The 16,691-nt window shown below is 41.7% G+C and overlaps 1 protein-coding gene across 4 annotated transcripts in view; it reads left to right on the top strand.

Moving 5' to 3' along the window:
• The window catches only part of EYA3 (EYA transcriptional coactivator and phosphatase 3), a 54,001-nt gene that overhangs the window by 15,551 nt on the left and 21,759 nt on the right, over positions 1-16,691 (top strand). For all 4 annotated transcript variants that reach the window (XM_081869096.1, XM_081869099.1, XM_081869097.1 and 1 more), the window contains 5 exons: positions 4,045-4,139; positions 9,890-9,933; positions 11,885-11,964; positions 14,514-14,580; positions 16,114-16,256. In XM_081869096.1, coding sequence (XP_081725222.1) covers positions 4,107-4,139; positions 9,890-9,933; positions 11,885-11,964; positions 14,514-14,580; positions 16,114-16,256 — 367 coding nt within the window. In that variant the 5' untranslated portion in view covers positions 4,045-4,106. The remainder of the gene's footprint in view (positions 1-4,044; positions 4,140-9,889; positions 9,934-11,884; positions 11,965-14,513; positions 14,581-16,113; positions 16,257-16,691) is intronic.

Below are 16,691 nucleotides of genomic sequence, written 5' to 3'. Positions count from 1 at the left end.
GTTTTGGGGCTTGGGCATACTTATTCATTGCTGTTAGATTTGAACACAATGTACCTTTAAGAAGGAAAGACTTACTATCTGTTTTATTTGATAAAGATTTGGAATAATGGATTTCGAATAAGATTATACACACCATGATTAGTCCAAATTTCAAAGAAAATGTGTTACCAAGCTATCATACTGCTACATTAAAATATTTTTATCAAATGGCTAATTTTGGGAGATGTAACCCCATCAATGTTGACTTACGTTTTGTTTTGGGGGCCTAAGATTAAAATATGTGGGGAAACTAGTGAGATCTAAAATAAATAGATGAACAGGTTTTGATAATGTTTACTGTCAAAATATGTATCATTTGCTGGGTTAATTAAAAGGGATTCCCTTATTCCAAAGTAAGATATCAAATTTGTATCAAGCTTGTTAGTACCTTTAGTGTAAAATGTTTCCTATAACTGGGGGAAGGGGGACACCCACATTTATTCTCAGTATTCCTTACTGGTTTCTTTGAAAAGGGTTGTGGCATATATGGTGAAATAGACTGACTAAGGTAACTCCTGAGCGGGGAAATCAAAAAGTTCATAAATCTATACGGATCAATATTTATCATGTACTGGAAAGAGGAGTTTATTAAGCCGTGGTTTATTATCCTGAGAAGGATTTTCTAAATTTGGCCACCTAGATTGTAAGTCTGTATGTGGACTGTGCCACTTCAGATTGCAAGGGTTCAAATAATTTAAAAAATGCTTTCCATGTAGAAAACCAGGATGGCAGGGAGAAGGTCCTAGCCTAGCCTTCTCCTTAGCATATATGATTTTTAAAAAGGAGCATTTAGTCATGTGAGCCCTCTTTAAAAAATGAGGAGGAAATTATTGCAGTTTGCAGCCCAGACATAACTTTATACTGCTTGGAGGAAATGTGACTTGAAATCACACTGCAGTAATTTTTGCATTGAATTATGTACTGTGGATTTCAGTATTTCTTAGAATAAATGTGCTCTTTGCTTTTCTGGACTGTGTTTTTAGTTTTCTATGCAAAAGAGTCTCTCTTGGGGAATTTGTGAGGAAGAAAGGCATTAAACTGCGAAGCAGATTTTTCTTGCCTAGAATTGATTTTTTTGTTTGGAGCTATTAGGCCATTTGTGTTGCAGTTCTGAATTAAAATCTTCAGAAATATTTACTTTTTGATGGTAATGCATAACATTTAGAAAGCTAAAGCTTATTTAACTTGTTCCTCATTAATAGTGCTGGAGAAGGTTAAAATGTGATGCTGGAACCTAAGAAAATATAGCCAACACTGTTGGAGGCTGGCACTGACAGATTTTCTCCTGGCTCCTAAAATTTTCTCACCTAGGAGCTTTATTTTTTGGTAAATTAACCGTTGTAATATGAGAAACACAAGAACATAAATGCAAAAAGGATTGCATTTCTATTATAATACAGAAAACAACACATGAATAAATAACATTTTGGAATTTACGGTTTCAGTATATGACATACCTAATTCTAAGTAAATTTGTGTATGTGGTCAAGATCTTTTCTTCATAGATTGAATTAGTTTCTTCATCACATAAGTAAAGCTACAATCAGATACACAATTCCCTAGCGGTAAGTAGATAGATACAGGATTGCACAGCTAAGTCTGCTTTAGGAAGTTTAGAAAGATTAAAGGCCAAAGTTGCAAAGATGTTTTCCATGTAATATATATGCAAACGTTTTGTAAAATAAGTGCATGAAATTCTCCACGGAAGAGTTAACCTTTGAAAGCCAATTGTTGATAAACTATCTTACGAATGCTAATGCACACTGGACATTGTTGTTGATAAACAATCTTACAAATCCTAGTGCAGGCGCGTATTGGCGATAAACCATCTTACAAATCCTCGTGCAGCCGCAGAAAGACAGAGTGAGAGTAGAGAGCAAAAAGGTAGTAACATTAACATTTAGCAGAATCATTTGCTGTTAAATTTTAACCTTTCCATGGAGAGTTTCAGTGCCAAATGCAGTTTTTAGTTGCTGTTGGGTTTTATGTTATCTTCTGGCCGTTTATTTTAAGAAATTGTTGTTAGCCATCTGCCAGAGCCCTTCTCTCTGTGCCTTCCCATCAAGCATATAGCCATTTGACTGAGGACCTTTTCTGTGGTGGCACCATTAGCCTCTGCTAGTAATGGAAATTGGTTGAATTTTTTCTCTCCTTCTGAGTTAAATAATGTGATTGTGGTTGGTATTGGTTTTATTTGTTTGTACTGGCTTTGGAATTTACTTTTGACTGTATCCTTATGTGATCTTTTAATCTTGTTGTCATGAATTTGTTGTATGACATCTAGAGAATTGGTGTGAGGCACAGCACCATAACAAATATACACACTGGGGCGAAAATTATGGATAAACTGTGGAATACCCCAGGGAGGTTTTCTGCATGATCATCATTTCCCCCCCAGGCAAAAATATTTTTATTCTTCAAGGAATTTTATGCATTTTAGATCTGCTTATGACAAAGTGATCTGCTGGCTTATCTTAATGTTGTTGTGACTCTTTATTGTCATTTTCTTTGTTTTTAGTTTATGTAGCATATTTTTCCTTTTTTGATGATGAGCAGTATAGTAATATTTTACATAAATAGATAACTATATAAAACTATATTGAACCAGTCCAGCAATTTTGATTCATCTTTACCTTGTTTCTGTTTATCATTTGTGGCTAGAGAGAATACTTTTTCCTGTCCGTTTTATACTGAAGTATATGCAACCTGTGCATTTTTTAAGACAAGTATTATTTTATGCTGCCTTTCAGGCCAAAATCCTATCAAGAGAGTCTTTAATAATTATAGAACAATGAAAACGATGTAATATAAGTTCAGGTAGGTAGCTGTGTTGGTCTGACACAGTCAAAATAAATTAAAAAATTAAAAAATGGTACATAATATCTTTCCAAGGAAGCATTTTGTATAGGCACTATTTAAAAGGAACATTTGGATAAATCGACACAAGGTGCTCTTCTTTCCATTTATTTTAATGTGTGAAATTTTCAATGGAAAATTAATTCTGAGTACATATTATAGGCTACCCTGGATTATGCATGCATTTTAGAAAGGCAGGTTAAAAATTATCATAAAAATAAACAAACGGGAAACAGAATCAAAGAGCCGCTGCAGAGGCAAAAAGGCTTTATCCTTAAATATTTTGCGGGACAAAAAAGTTTTAAAACATGCCCAGAGATTGCAAGAAAAGAGGCATGATGGATTTCATCAGAATTGTCTAGTCATGCAACCACCACTGAAAAGGCCCTGTTTTGAATGTTTGTTTGTTTACAAAAATTGCAAAATGTACTCTTTTTACTTTCAGCTGTTGGTGGCTTTCTAAGTTGATAGTTGTCTTTTCCTGTTATTGTTTGTGTTATTTGTGTTGTTATTCTTGGAAAATAATTAGAGCAACTAAAAAAAAGTGGCAAATAAAATAAACAAACAAGAAATTTGTCTAACCCCCTCCTTTAAGGCCATCTATACTAGTGGCATTTACCTGTTTGTGCAGCTGTGACTATAACTTTTGTCCTGGTTTTGCGTTGGTGATATGTGCTTGCGCATGTGTGTGTGTGACGGTTATGTAAGTGCTCTACATTAAAGCAGGTTAGATTGTATCGTAGCGTTCACTAACAACATGGCCTGCACTTTTATCATTTTAATGTAACTCTGGTAATCCTGAAGTATTTCTGCAAGTGCCCCACACGTGGCTCTTCTGAAGTACTGGAAATGCTGTCTTTTGTTGTGCAGGCTATGTTGCAAGGGAAATGTTGTGGAAATGTGCCACGTGCCGCGGTGTGCACACATACACAAGTCTCTGTTATCTTGCCCTATCTATTGTACCTTGGGGCTTAATGGTAAATCTTTGTTGTTTCCCCTACGTGAATGTGGTGTCTCTTTGTTTTGGGCAAGCCCACCTGTTTTGTTTTGTTTTTAAAACTGTCACATTAGATATGAGTGTAGTCACTGATAGCCTAGATGATAAGCACTTCCAAAAGTACATAAAGCTATGGCCATCTTTTGTTCCAGACTTTGAAGACAGCAGAGGAAGACACACATTCTGCCCACTGGAGCATTTTGAAAAGACATCCATGGAAGAGGTACAAGATTTAGCGGAACAGCCTGTGAGTATATAAGAGAAACTGCAACAGCTATAGACATGAATAAGTGAGTCTTCTGAAGTGCGGTACATTGATTCTGTGTCCTATTTGGCTTGCAGGAATAGAAAACAAAGAAGTAGAGAATTTTATATCTGAACCCAGTGGTTAATAGGCAGGATATTTGTAACACCATAGAGTTCACTGATAATATTTTAATGAATTTATTTTTGCCAGAAAAGAAATTTTAGAAGCAGTTATTTCAGCATTATTTTTTAACCTCAATTTTCTGTGATGCTGTGGGAAAACGAAGTTTTAAAATTCAACTGTATCTATCTAGAGTGCACCATTTGCTGATGATTGAAAGCTGAAATTTGACTTGGGAACTTCTGACATACAAATGCATGCAAAAAACGTTTGCCTCATAAATCTAAAGAAGTATTCATCACAGTTATATATATACCTTCTGTTCCATAGATACTGCTTTGGGGCAATTCTTCATTCAAAAACAGCTCTTTTTGCATTTCTACACAACTGAAATGCAAGAGGCAGCTACCTAAAGCATTTTGTGAAACTGTGGTCTCAATGCAGTCAACAACAACAACAAAAATACAAGAACTTCAGATAGCTTCCCAATCTGACCTTCATCCCATCACTTTTTTATACTGTCTCCTGAAGGTCCCTAATTTGGAACACAGATAAGAGAATGGAGGTATAGAAATATTAAAGGATGAGATTTCTGTGGCGAACACTCATATGCTGATGTCAAAATGTGGCAATATTAGCAAGAGCCATAGGAGGAATATTAATTCTTATGAAGGTGTATCATGTCAGATCTCTAAGACAACGAGGTTCCAAACAAGAGGGAGCTTTGTAAATTAAACTTGGGAACCTGAAGATTATTATAGGGACTGGGGATCATGTTTTCTTCTTGGCAGATGTTCAGAAACGTGGTGTTTTCAAAGTACTTTTCTTCTGTTTTATGGACATGCATTTGGATTTTTTTTTTCAATAATAAGGGTTAGGAAACAAAATGAAATATTTTGATGAATTACTTTTACTATCCTCCCCCCAAATGTATCTATGGATCTTTCCCAGCTGAAACATATACAATGGTGCCTCGCAAGACGAAATTAATTTGTTCCGCAAGTTTTTTCTTGCGAGTTTTTCGTCTTGCGAAGCACGGTTTCCCATAGGAATGCATTGAAAATCAATCAATGCGTTCCTATGGAGACCGTCCGGGGACAGAGGGGAAGCGCCGCGCGCCTTCCCCTCTGTCCCCGGACCTGTTTAAAGCAAGGGGCGGCGGGGAGAAGATTGCTTCTCCCCATTGCCTGCCCCGCAATCTCCGGGGACAGAGGGGAAGGCGTGCGTGCCTTCCCCTCTGTCCCCGGACCTGTTTTAAAGCAAGGGAAGGGGCAGCGGGGAGAATCGCTTCTCCCCATTGCCGCCCCTTGGTTCAAAAGGGGTCCGGGGAGAGAGGGGAAGGGGCGGAGGGGAGAAAATCGCGCGCCTTCCCCTCTGTCCCCGGAGATTGCGGGGCTGGCAACGGGGAGAAGCGATCTTCTCCCCGCCGCCCCTTGCTTCAAAAGAGGTCCGGGGACAGCGGGGAAGACGCGCTGCGCTTCCCCGCTATCCCTGGAGCTTGCGGGGCAAGCTTCGTTTTGTGAAGCAAGCCCATAGGGAAATGCATCTTGCGAAGTGGCTAAGAAAACGAAAAACTCCTTCGTCTAGCGAGTTTTTCGTCTTCCGAGGCGTTCGTCTTGCGGGGTACCACTGTAATTTAATAACAACTGAGAGGGAGGTTTTTGCGCATGAGAGAAACATTCTGAATCCTAGCTAAGGGATGCAGAAGGCTGTAGAGACAAAAGATGTGAGTGCCTGGAGATGCATTACATAGGATGATGTCAAATACGATCATCTGGCTTGCATAAGAACATCTGTTCCCATCCCCCCAGCCCCTGGGTGCTTCCAAAATCTGTTTGAGGTGGTTGCGGGGCACACAGCCCAGGGAATTTTTTTTGAGGAGCGGAAGGAGAAGTCTTGTTGCACCCACTGGCATGATAATTGGATATCACCCATTGTCTTAATATTTGGAGAGGGGGTGTCTTATTTGTTTATTTTTATTGGTTTATTTAAAATGGGGCATTGTTATTACTGTTAACCACAATTGCTTAAAATTGACCAGCTGGTCATAGGATGCTGGGACTCAGCATCTCCTTAGATGTCTTGCTTGGGAACTTTCATTCTGGCTGTTCTGATTGGCCAGTACCACTGTTGGCATCAGGGACCTGGACCAGGTGAATAGTTTACTTGATTTAGCAAGGCATTTCCTACATGGGTTTTCTTCCAAAGAGCTGTGTCCCATATTTTCCATTATAACAAACAACTCACAGCAGCTAAGAAAGCATACCTTTTAGCTACCTTTTAGTTGCCTGGCCAAGTTGAAGGTTTTACTGCGGAAATGTAAAAACCTAAACAATTTGGGATCAAGGTGCCTAGCAGACCACCTCTCCTCTCCCACCTCCAGTCCCAGACCACGCTGGTATTTGAAATATTTCAAGGAGACCTTGTGGGTCATGGGTAGGCAAACCAAGGCCCGGGGGCTGGATCCAGCTCAGTCACCTTCTAAATCCAATCTGTGGATGGTCCGGGAATCAGCCTGTTTTTACATGAGTAGAATGTGTCCTTTTATTTAAAATGCATCTCTGGGTTATTTGTGGGCCATAGGAATTCGTTCTTTTTATTTTTATTTTTCAAAATATAGTCCGGCCCCCCACAAGGTCTGAGGGACAGTGGACCGGCCCCCTGCTGAAAAAGTTTGCTGATTCCTGTTGTAGGTTGTTCTATACCCAACTGATCATGACAGTGATAGTACCATCTTCTGGAAATGTAAAAGCCTAAACAATTTGGGATCAAGGTGCCTAGCAGACCACCTCTCCTCTCCCACCTCCAGTCCCAGACCAAGCTGGGTAGTTTGTGAGGCAGAAAACTTTTAATGCTTCTCTAAAATCTTGCGTGTTTACCCTTTAACTCTCTGTTTTGTACACTGTTCAGTTTTATTTGTGAAATAATGTGGGGGTTTTTAAGGAAGTTTTGCTGAATGTCAGATTTGTAAAATGGTTATTATACACACCATTGACAGATTTTTGTCTCAAAACAAAATTGTGCTTTTGTTTTGATGCAGTTAGTCTTTTTTCTTTTTCTTTTTCTTTCTTTTTTTTTTGCACGGGAAGGAGCTTAGGAAGCTGCCATATAGCAAGTCAGACCATTGGTCCAAGTTGCTCAGTACTGACAACACAGACTGGCAGCAGCTCTCCAGAGTTTCAGGCCAGATTCTTTCCCAACCTTACCTGGGATTGGACTTGGGGCATTTTGTATGCCAGTCCAGTGTTTTGCTATGGCACTTCCTCAATATTTTTGTAAAAACAGTGGGATATAAATCAATAAATTATAATTACTTGAAATTAATATCATTTATTTGTTCAGAGTATTTATATCTCGCTTTTCAACAAAAAAAATCTCAAAGCAGTTTATGTATTACAAAGGTAGCTATCAAACTCTTTTCAGTAAAGTCACAAAGTAATTTAACAATTAGTAATAAAGTAATAATTGTTAACACTAAGTAATAAAGCAATTTAACACTGTGAACTTTCACATGTAAATCTTCTATCCTTCAGTGAGTACTATTACTACTACTAATAATAATATTTATTACATTTATTTGCTACTTACAACAAAAATGTCTCAAAGTGACTTGCTGTTATAAAAGCATATCTAATGCAGCGGCGGCGGCAGCAGCAGCAGCAACAACAACAAATGATCACCAAATTGTCATGTTTCCTTACACCATTTAATGTATGGACATTCTTCACTTTTTGGCAAACTTCTTCAGCCACTACTGAATCTCCTGTTTGCCACAAAATGTATGCGCCCCCCTAAAAATATTGTTAGCTTTTCTGCCACCACCAGCTGAATAATAATAGTAATACAGTGGTGCCTCGCAAGACGAAATTAATCCGTTCCGTGAGTCTGTTCGTCTAGCGGTTTTTTCGTCTTGCGAAGCAAGCCCATTGACTGCTTAGCGGATTAGCGCTATTAGCGGCTTAGCGGCTTTTAGTGGCTTAGCGGCTTAGCGGATCAGCTGATAAGCGGCTTAGCGGCTTAGAAAAAGGGGGGGGAGGAAAAAAACCCACAGGAACTCGCAAGACATTTTTGTCTTGCGAAGCAAGCCCATAGGGAAATTCGTTTTGCGAAGCGCCTCCAAAACAGAAAACCCTTTCGTCTAGCGGGTTTTCCGTCTTGCGAGGCATTCGTCTTGTGGGGCACCACTGTAATAATAATATACCCCCCCTTCATCCAAATACTGCAGGGTGGTTAACAAGATAAACTTTCACTGAAAAAGTTCCAGCTGTCAGAATATTTGCAGTAGGGAGTTAGCAAATCATGGAAGCTGTTGGGCTTTCAGTGGTTTCAACACAAGAAACTGCCTTACACCAAGTCAGAACTTTGGTCCATATTGTCTACACCGATTGGCAGCAGTTTCAGGCAGGGGCATGCCTGAATTCTCCTAACTGGAGACTGGACCTAGGACCTTCTGCGTGCAAGGCAGCTCCTCTCCCACTGTGCTGTGGCCCTTGTCCAAGTGAAGTTCATATGAGGAAGGAACTTTTAATACTAAAATCAGCTAGTTCTGTTTTGGCAGAGCAGTGGAAGAAAATAAAGTCTCCGCTTGCTCCTTTAGGCTGCGCTGTGCGCAACATTTATGTAAGTGCTCTACATTAAAGGTTAGATTGTATCCTGTTATTGACATAGTAACCCAGACTAGATAATTTAATGTTGCTTCCCAGTGTTTATTTCAGCACAGATGGCTATCGTTAAAACGTGCTAAGTGATCTTATTACAAGTGCTGTAGACGTGTGCCGCATGCCAGGTTTGCAGGAAAATTAAAATTTCTTATCTGCGCTTGTTAGAGCTCAAGGCTTAATGGCAAAGCATTGGCAGATCTTTCCAGATGTGAGGCTGGTCTTTCATTTTCACTTCCCTAGAGAGAGGAGAAAGGTAGAAGCAGACAATACAGGCTCACTTTGGATGTTTCCCCTGAGCATGGGCCCTAACGTGAAGTCTGAATTGGCAAGCTATAATTAATGGCATGGGTGGGGAACTGTTTTCAGATTGAGGGCCACATTCCCTTATGGGGGCGACATGCCAGAGGCAAAAGCGGGTGGAGCAATGTAAAATTTACCTCAGACAATAGGCAAGTTTTAACACACCCTCACGCCTTTCTCTGTCCTTCATTTGGCAAGCAAAAGGCCTGATCACAGTTCAAGACATATTCCAGGCAGGCAAAAACACTCAAGGAAGGTGTGAATCTAAAAAATTGTAAGAAAACCAACAAGCGAAAATGGCAGTAAGGGCACTAGAAGAGGGTCAAACTACCCTTATATGCCTCACATTGTTAGGTTCCAGTGGCTCTAAACTTGGATGGGAGATCCCGCTTTTAACATATTCCTCACCATATTTACAGAATAGGAAAAACCAATTTATGAAAACTAGATCTTTTGGATAATAGCTCTAGGGTACTTTGGCTGCTTTCTTAATCGTGGTTCCCCATAATGTCTGAGCCAAACCTTTGTGACTCGTATGCTATTTTTCATATTTAGGCAAACATAAATATATTGATTTACTACCAGCAGCATGCAGCCCTTTCTTTGTAGTTGAGAGTTGTATTAATGACATGGCTAACCTGATATCACTGAATATATTTCTCTTTGCAGATGAAAAAAGCCAAGATGCAGGAATCAGGTGAACAGCTGTTAAGGTGTGTAATTCTTGAATTTGTTTTTTAACTGCACTTGTCAGATTTCTGTGGGGGTTTTGTATATTTTGTTTAAAAGAAAGAGCTATTACTCAGTTTATATTTGTACTTCGTTTTAGTATCTGTTGGACATTACAAATCTTACTTGACTAATCTTTACAACAACCCTGTGAAGTAGGTCACTGTTATTAACATTTCACAGATGGTGATCAGGAACTTTTAAAAGAGCCATTTGTTTTCAAGGCTTTCATGAAGTAGGGATTGGAGCCAAATTCAGAGAGGGGGGAAGTCCCATTGAGTATAGTGCCCCGGGACAAGAAAAAGCTTAGTTATTATGAGAATGTGAATCTCTGAGCCTCAGGCTACTGCACACACACACCCATTCCTCTTTGCACGAAAGAGGAAGAGATTGCAAGGGAGTGCAGTTTTCTATTTTATTTGAGTATGGGAGGCTGGTTTGTAAAAATCAGAATATTGCACCATGGTTTGATCCTAGTTTGCATCCCAACTATAGTTTGCACAAACCACAGTTTCCCATATTCTGAAATGGAAAACTGTGGTTTGTTTCAAACTGTAGGAAGTTTTCGGTCTCTGCCCACACAGGGGGAGGGAAGAAGGAGCCATGAACACTTTAGGCTTGCAATTGCTCATTCTCATAACAATATGATGTTTTACAGATAGCTTCTGCGTAACTGTTTCCTGGATCCCACTGCATGCTACATCCTGCATGCTTTTTGTGTGTAATGTTGCATTCTAGAAAATTTTTGAAAGCATTACTTTACTTACAGCTGGGAAACCCCCAAATTCCACATTATATTGAGTGCAAATAACATTTCTAACAACACACAACAACATAGAAAGTAGTATTCTACCAAGGCAGATCATTGGTTCATCTAGCTTAGTATTGTTTACATTGCCTGGCAATGGCACCCCAGCACTTCAGGCATCAAAGCCAGGAGTTTCTGCATGCCAAGCAGTTGCTCTATTGCTATGACCCTTCCCATCTCTAAATTGGAGTTTTTATAGTCATTTCAGGATTTTTAGCTAAGGGAAAACTTAATATGTGTACCCTCTCACTAGGAAAACATACTTGCCACAGTTAAGCTTCATACACAATTTTCAGCTGTGGGCAAATGATTACTAGATCCCAGTTAAAGCACATGTTTTCATAGAATCATAGAGATAGAAGGGATCCCAGGGGTCCTCTAGTCCAACCCCCTGCAATGCAGGAATCTCAGCTAAAGCATCCATGGCAGATGGCCATTCAACCTCTGCTTAAAAACCTCCAAGGAAGGAGAGCCCACAACCTACCAAATATTCCAAAAATGTTTGTTTAGGGATAAAACCATTGCTCTACATTGTGCTAATAAAAAATTATCATGATGATGATGATGTCTAAAGCACCTCATGTCTACTAAGCACTGTGCACAGATTAAAAGCAAGATCTAAAAGGCACAACACAAAATGGATGGGTGGAGGGTGGCTGTGGGGACAGGAGAGGAAGAAGTTCCATTGCACACACAGAACTGCAGCATTAAACATGGCTCTCTGTCTTGAACTGGGATAAGGAATGCAGTATTTAACTTCACAACGGTTTCAATTGTGAAAACGGGGAATGGAATGAAGAACATGGAGAGGGACTTTCCTGCCCCCCAGAACATGCACCCCTCAAGTCTTCCTAGATGGTATGAGATCCTCCTGCATGGTGTGGGGTGGGCCATGTGGGACCATCAGAGGAGAAGTGTTCCCAAAATTGGGTGGAGGCCCCTTGTGCAAGTGGAGCTCCATTTGTGCAAGGCACCCCACTCAGTTTGCAATGATTCATCCCTTCTGGTTTGTCTTCTTAACTGTGCTTAGAGAGCAAGCTATAGTTTGACCTGATGTTGAAATTGAGCCAGTGCTTCTGTGCTGCAGAGATAAGCAACAGCTCCTGCTTCTGTATTGATCCTTTCAGGCAAGTGAACAGCACAGACGATAGTGATCAGAAACCTGAATCCTCAAGCCTTGGTTCAAACCTGTCCATGTCCAATGAAAGTAAGTGCCTTCTTTATCTTTATAGTTGAGTAGAAGAACTGGGTAAGTTTGTGTGCCTGAATTGTACAGACAAGTCCTTAGAATTTCCCGGTTTCTGAGGAGAATCTACACACACACCCACACACCAGAAAAATGCAAGGCTTCCTGAATCAACGAGCCATTAAGCTATTCCTTTGAACTTGCCTGTCAGTGAAACCAAATGGGGAAGAAAATGTACTACCTCTCTCTGTCATAGAAACATAGGGTGCTGCCTTATATTGAGTCAGATCATTTGGCTCAATATTGTCTATGCTGACAATATACTGAATATTGTCTAGGCTCCTCCAAGATTTCAGGGATTGAACCTGGGACCTTCTGCAGGCAGAGCAGATTCACTACCACTGAGCTACAGCCTCTTCCCTTTTCTCTGTTCTGTAACCACAAAGGAACCAGATGGAGATGGTATTAGCCCCATTGCCTCATGCACTTGGGGGTGTAAAAGCATCTGGCTGAAGGTCCCCTAGGTCTCTCAAAGGCTAAATTCAGGCATAACACTAATCATGGTTTGTAAAACCATGGTTTGGCATAATGTTGGCACCTGCACCTTCTTTACAAACTATTGTTTGTGAGGGGCTTCTGAGCAATGATATCAAGGGGCTGCTGCAACAGGAGAGAACATATGATGCTAATAATGAAAATGAAAGCCGTGAGCCACTAACACTGTTTTTTTAAGAAGGGGTGTCCACCACAGTATTCTCTCAAATCTCTCTGCTCCTTTAATTGTTTGGCTGGGTCATTCTGGTGACAGTCAATACAATGTCAGGTGAAGCATACCAAAACTGCCTTTTGCTCTCTCCTGCTGGTTCAGCCATAGCTGGCATTTGGTCCTAACCTGGGTATCTAACCAAGAGACTACTGCTCATAGCTTAAAGGCAATGGTGGGAAGGGCTGTAGTTGAGTAACCATGTTTTCAGGTTCAGTCCCTGGTTTCTCCAGGTTAGGGCTGAGAAAGAATCCTGCCTGAAACACTACAGAGCTACAGTCAGTTCAGTGGTGATAATATTGAACTTGATGGGCTTTAGTCTGACTTTAGAACAAGGCAGCTTCCTATGGGACACAACTAATTATAGTAAACCCATCCAAACTTTAGGTAACCTATAGGGAAGGATCTTGTCCTGGGCACACCACCCCCATAGCAAGTATAGTTGCAAACTGGTAGCTTGGGAAGTACAGTGGTGCCTCGCAAGACGAAATTAATCCGTTCCGTGAGGCTCTTTGTATAGCAGTTTTTTCGTCTTGCGAAGCAAGCCCATTGACAGCTTAGCAGATTAGCGCTATTAGCGGTTTAGCGGCTTTTAGCGGATTAGCTGATAAGCGGCTTAGCGGCTTAGGAAAAGGGGGGGGAAGGGGGAAAAACCCCGCAGGAACTCGCAAGACATTTCGTCTTGCGAAGCAAGCCCATAGGGAAATTCGTTTTGCGAAGCGCCTCCAAAACGGAAAACCCTTTCGTCTAGCGGGTTTTCCGTCTTGCGAGGCGTTCGTCTTGCGGGGCACCACTGTAGTTGTTGAGTTTCAGATACTATCGTTGAAATGCTATGCAATCACACTAGCCAGATTGTTATCTCCCTAACATAGGAAAAGAGCCATAGGACTCTAAGAATACACACATTACACACCAAGAATTCTGGGAACTGTAGATTGTAGTGCTGAGAATTGCAGCTCTGTGCTGGATAAACCACAGTTCCCAGGATGTGCTTTAAATGTATGATGTATACTAAGCCCAAAGAAGGAAAAGGGTGTATGGTAGTATATTGAAGACTTCTAATTATACAAAGCAATTATATAAGTAATTTCTAGGACTTACCCCCACTGCCTGCTGACTTGCCTGCTTATAGATAAGCACTGTGTAATATAGGAGGAGGGCATTCTCAGAGGAATATACAGTTACTTCTGTAAGCACAGCATGCAGAACACGTGGAACTAACCATACAGCTGTCCTTGAATACCCTCCTCTGGCATAAAGCTTGAGCAAAGTAGCTCATTTTAGTGAGCTGCTACACACATTCTCACAGCTAGAATTAGCTCTTGCTGTGATTCCTTCTTTTCTATGTAATGCTTCTCTGGCTTAATAATTCTCCCATGTTGGCCTAGTTCAGAGAATCATTTAAACCGGGAGTGAAGACCCTTTGGCCATGTATCTGTTGCTCGTCTACAAGCCCTATCATCTCTGACCATTAGCCATGCTGACTGAGTCTGAGGAGAGTTGAGTCCAACAGCATCTGGTGGACCCAGATGCCTTCTAAGCCATGCCTTGGATGATTGTGAATGAGTCACAGTGAGGCTCAAGGTCTAGTACTGCTCACCTCATCTCCGTATTCCCTCATGAGAGAGGAGGGTGAAAATTCCCACTTCCTAACTCCCACTTCCATGTATTATTTACACTGGAATGCATATGTCTTCTAAATACAACAGTGAACATTACAACTTTGTGATTCTTGCGCTGATATGTTCAAAATTATTGTTCTCTTAAATAATATACATGTACTTATCAATCTCTATATATTTTCCAGTTATGCCATGCACTGATTACATCTCAAGGTCATCAAATGAATATACCTCACAGATGTATTCTGCAAAGTAAGTTGAATAGTTTGGCTCAACTGATGGTTTGTTTCTCCATAGTGTTCAATAGGGTTCCACTTTCACAACAGACACTACTACCTCAGTCGGTGAAGGGATTTGGGCCCAGTTTTCGTCTTAAGACACTTTACGTTGACAACACAGCGTTCACTCTCAGATCGGTAGCAACTTTGCCCATAGCTAAAGAATACTTTAAATGGCAAGAGAGACCACCTCCTTGCAATGAAAAGGATTGTGTGCTTACATGGGGAACGGGGAGCAATCAGCCATGGGCATGACTTCTTGAAAGCCTGCCTTGCCCTTTCCCCCCTCCTTGGAAGAGTTGACCTTAAAAAATGCACACCATACAGTCCTTCTTCCCATGTCAGAAATACCTGTTAAACTGTGAGGGCGAATGCATTGCACCTAGAAATATATTTTCCTCCGTTGCCTGATGTGTACACCTTCTGTGCGACAGAAGTGCATGTAGCAATCTGGAGACCACATGCTCCTGTCTTTTAGAGGGTGTATACACCCCAGAAGCCTGAATGTGAGCAATAGGAGACCATGAATCTCATAAGACCCCCATGTCCAAGACGTCGATCGCGATCGACTCAGGGACTGTAGACTGATTTTCGTTGATCGCAGGCTGAGAAAGGAAAGCCTTTCTCTGCAGCCGGACGCAGCAGCAGCCACTGCTGCTGCCAGTCTCATGTAAGTCTGAGCTCCTCCTCCTCCATCTGAGCCGCCTTCCTTCCTTGCTGCCCCCTCTGCATTGCCTGCGTGTTTGACAAACTGGAGGGGGGAAGCAGGGAACGAAAAGCTCCTTGCCCGCTTGCCCGCTAGTTCAGAAGCAAAGAAATAAATAAGAAAGGAGCCCCCCTCCTCCACAAACAGCGAGGGAAGCAAAGAACAAAACACACGGGGGAAAGCCCCCATAGCGCTCCATGAGTTTGAGTGAGGGAAAGGCTTTAACGTGCAACATTAGGGGAAAGAGAGGTGGAATAAGGGCTTGGGGATACTGACACGAAGTCAGCTGCATTTAAAACCAACAGTAGGGGAAAGCTGGAGGTGGAGTGAGTATGCTGTGTGTGTGTGTGGGGGGGGAGAGAGAGAGAGAGAGAGAGAGAGAGAGAGAGAGAAGCCCTGCACGCTCTGGCTGTGATCACTGCCAGTTTTTGATATTGAATTACAGATCACAACTTCCTCAGTGTTGGACGTGCCTGTCATAAGAGATGAGCATTGTCTCCTGAGTTCCCTGGCTGTGACGAGGTTGCTTTGAAGCGAGGAGCGGTTTCCTCTCTCTCCCCAAAGGAGCAAGTGTGCAGCCTGTGGCAGCTTTGTGCTATCGGGAGGAAAGCAGGAAGGGGAGGCAATTCCATGTACCCCAGGCATACTCTCTCTTTCTGCTGTAATACTACTTATAGGGAATATATGTTGAGGGACAGGTTGAGCTTGGGAGTGGGAAACTCTTCACTCCCTTACCCAACCCTTTTACCTAGTTACTTATTAACATTCCTTAATGGCAATATTTTTCTTTTCTTTAACCAGGCCATATGCACATATTCTTTCTGTACCTGTATCGGAAACGATGGCCTCTTATTCTGGTCAGACTCAGTACCAAGCACTGCAGCAGTCGCAGACATACGCTGTTTATCCTCAGACAACCCAAGCCTATGGACTACCTCCTTTTGGTAAGCCAGAGTTCTTACAGTAAAAGGTATTTTGTGAAACTGTGTATGTAAATTACTGTATTTTTCGCCCTATAGGACGCACCGGCCCATAGGACGCACCCAGTTTTCAGGGGGGGAAATCAAGTAAAAAAATATGATTCCCCCCCCCCGCAGCTCTGGGAGCAGCAGTGGACAGGCTGCACGCAGCCTGTGCGCTAATTCAAGACCTTCTCCCTGCTTTTGTGGGAGGTGGCGGAATTCCCCCACCTCCCGCAAAAGCCCACAGGAGCCCAGCGTGACTCCTGCGGGCTTTTCGACCAGGAGGGAGAAGGGACTGAAACGGCCAGTCAGTCCCTTCTCCCTCCTTGGGGAAAAGCCCCCAAGAGCGGCGTGCTCTTTAAAGGGTGCGCGGCTCCTGCGAGCTTTTCTAGGAGGTGGGGGAATTCCCCCCCCCCT

Source organism: Podarcis erhardii, assembly GCF_964252035.2.
Source record: "Podarcis erhardii genome assembly, chromosome: 7".
NCBI classification, from domain to species: Eukaryota; Metazoa; Chordata; class Lepidosauria; order Squamata; family Lacertidae; genus Podarcis; species Podarcis erhardii.
The sequence above is the reverse complement of the archived record's forward strand: the minus strand, read 5'-3'. Positions and strand labels throughout refer to the sequence as shown.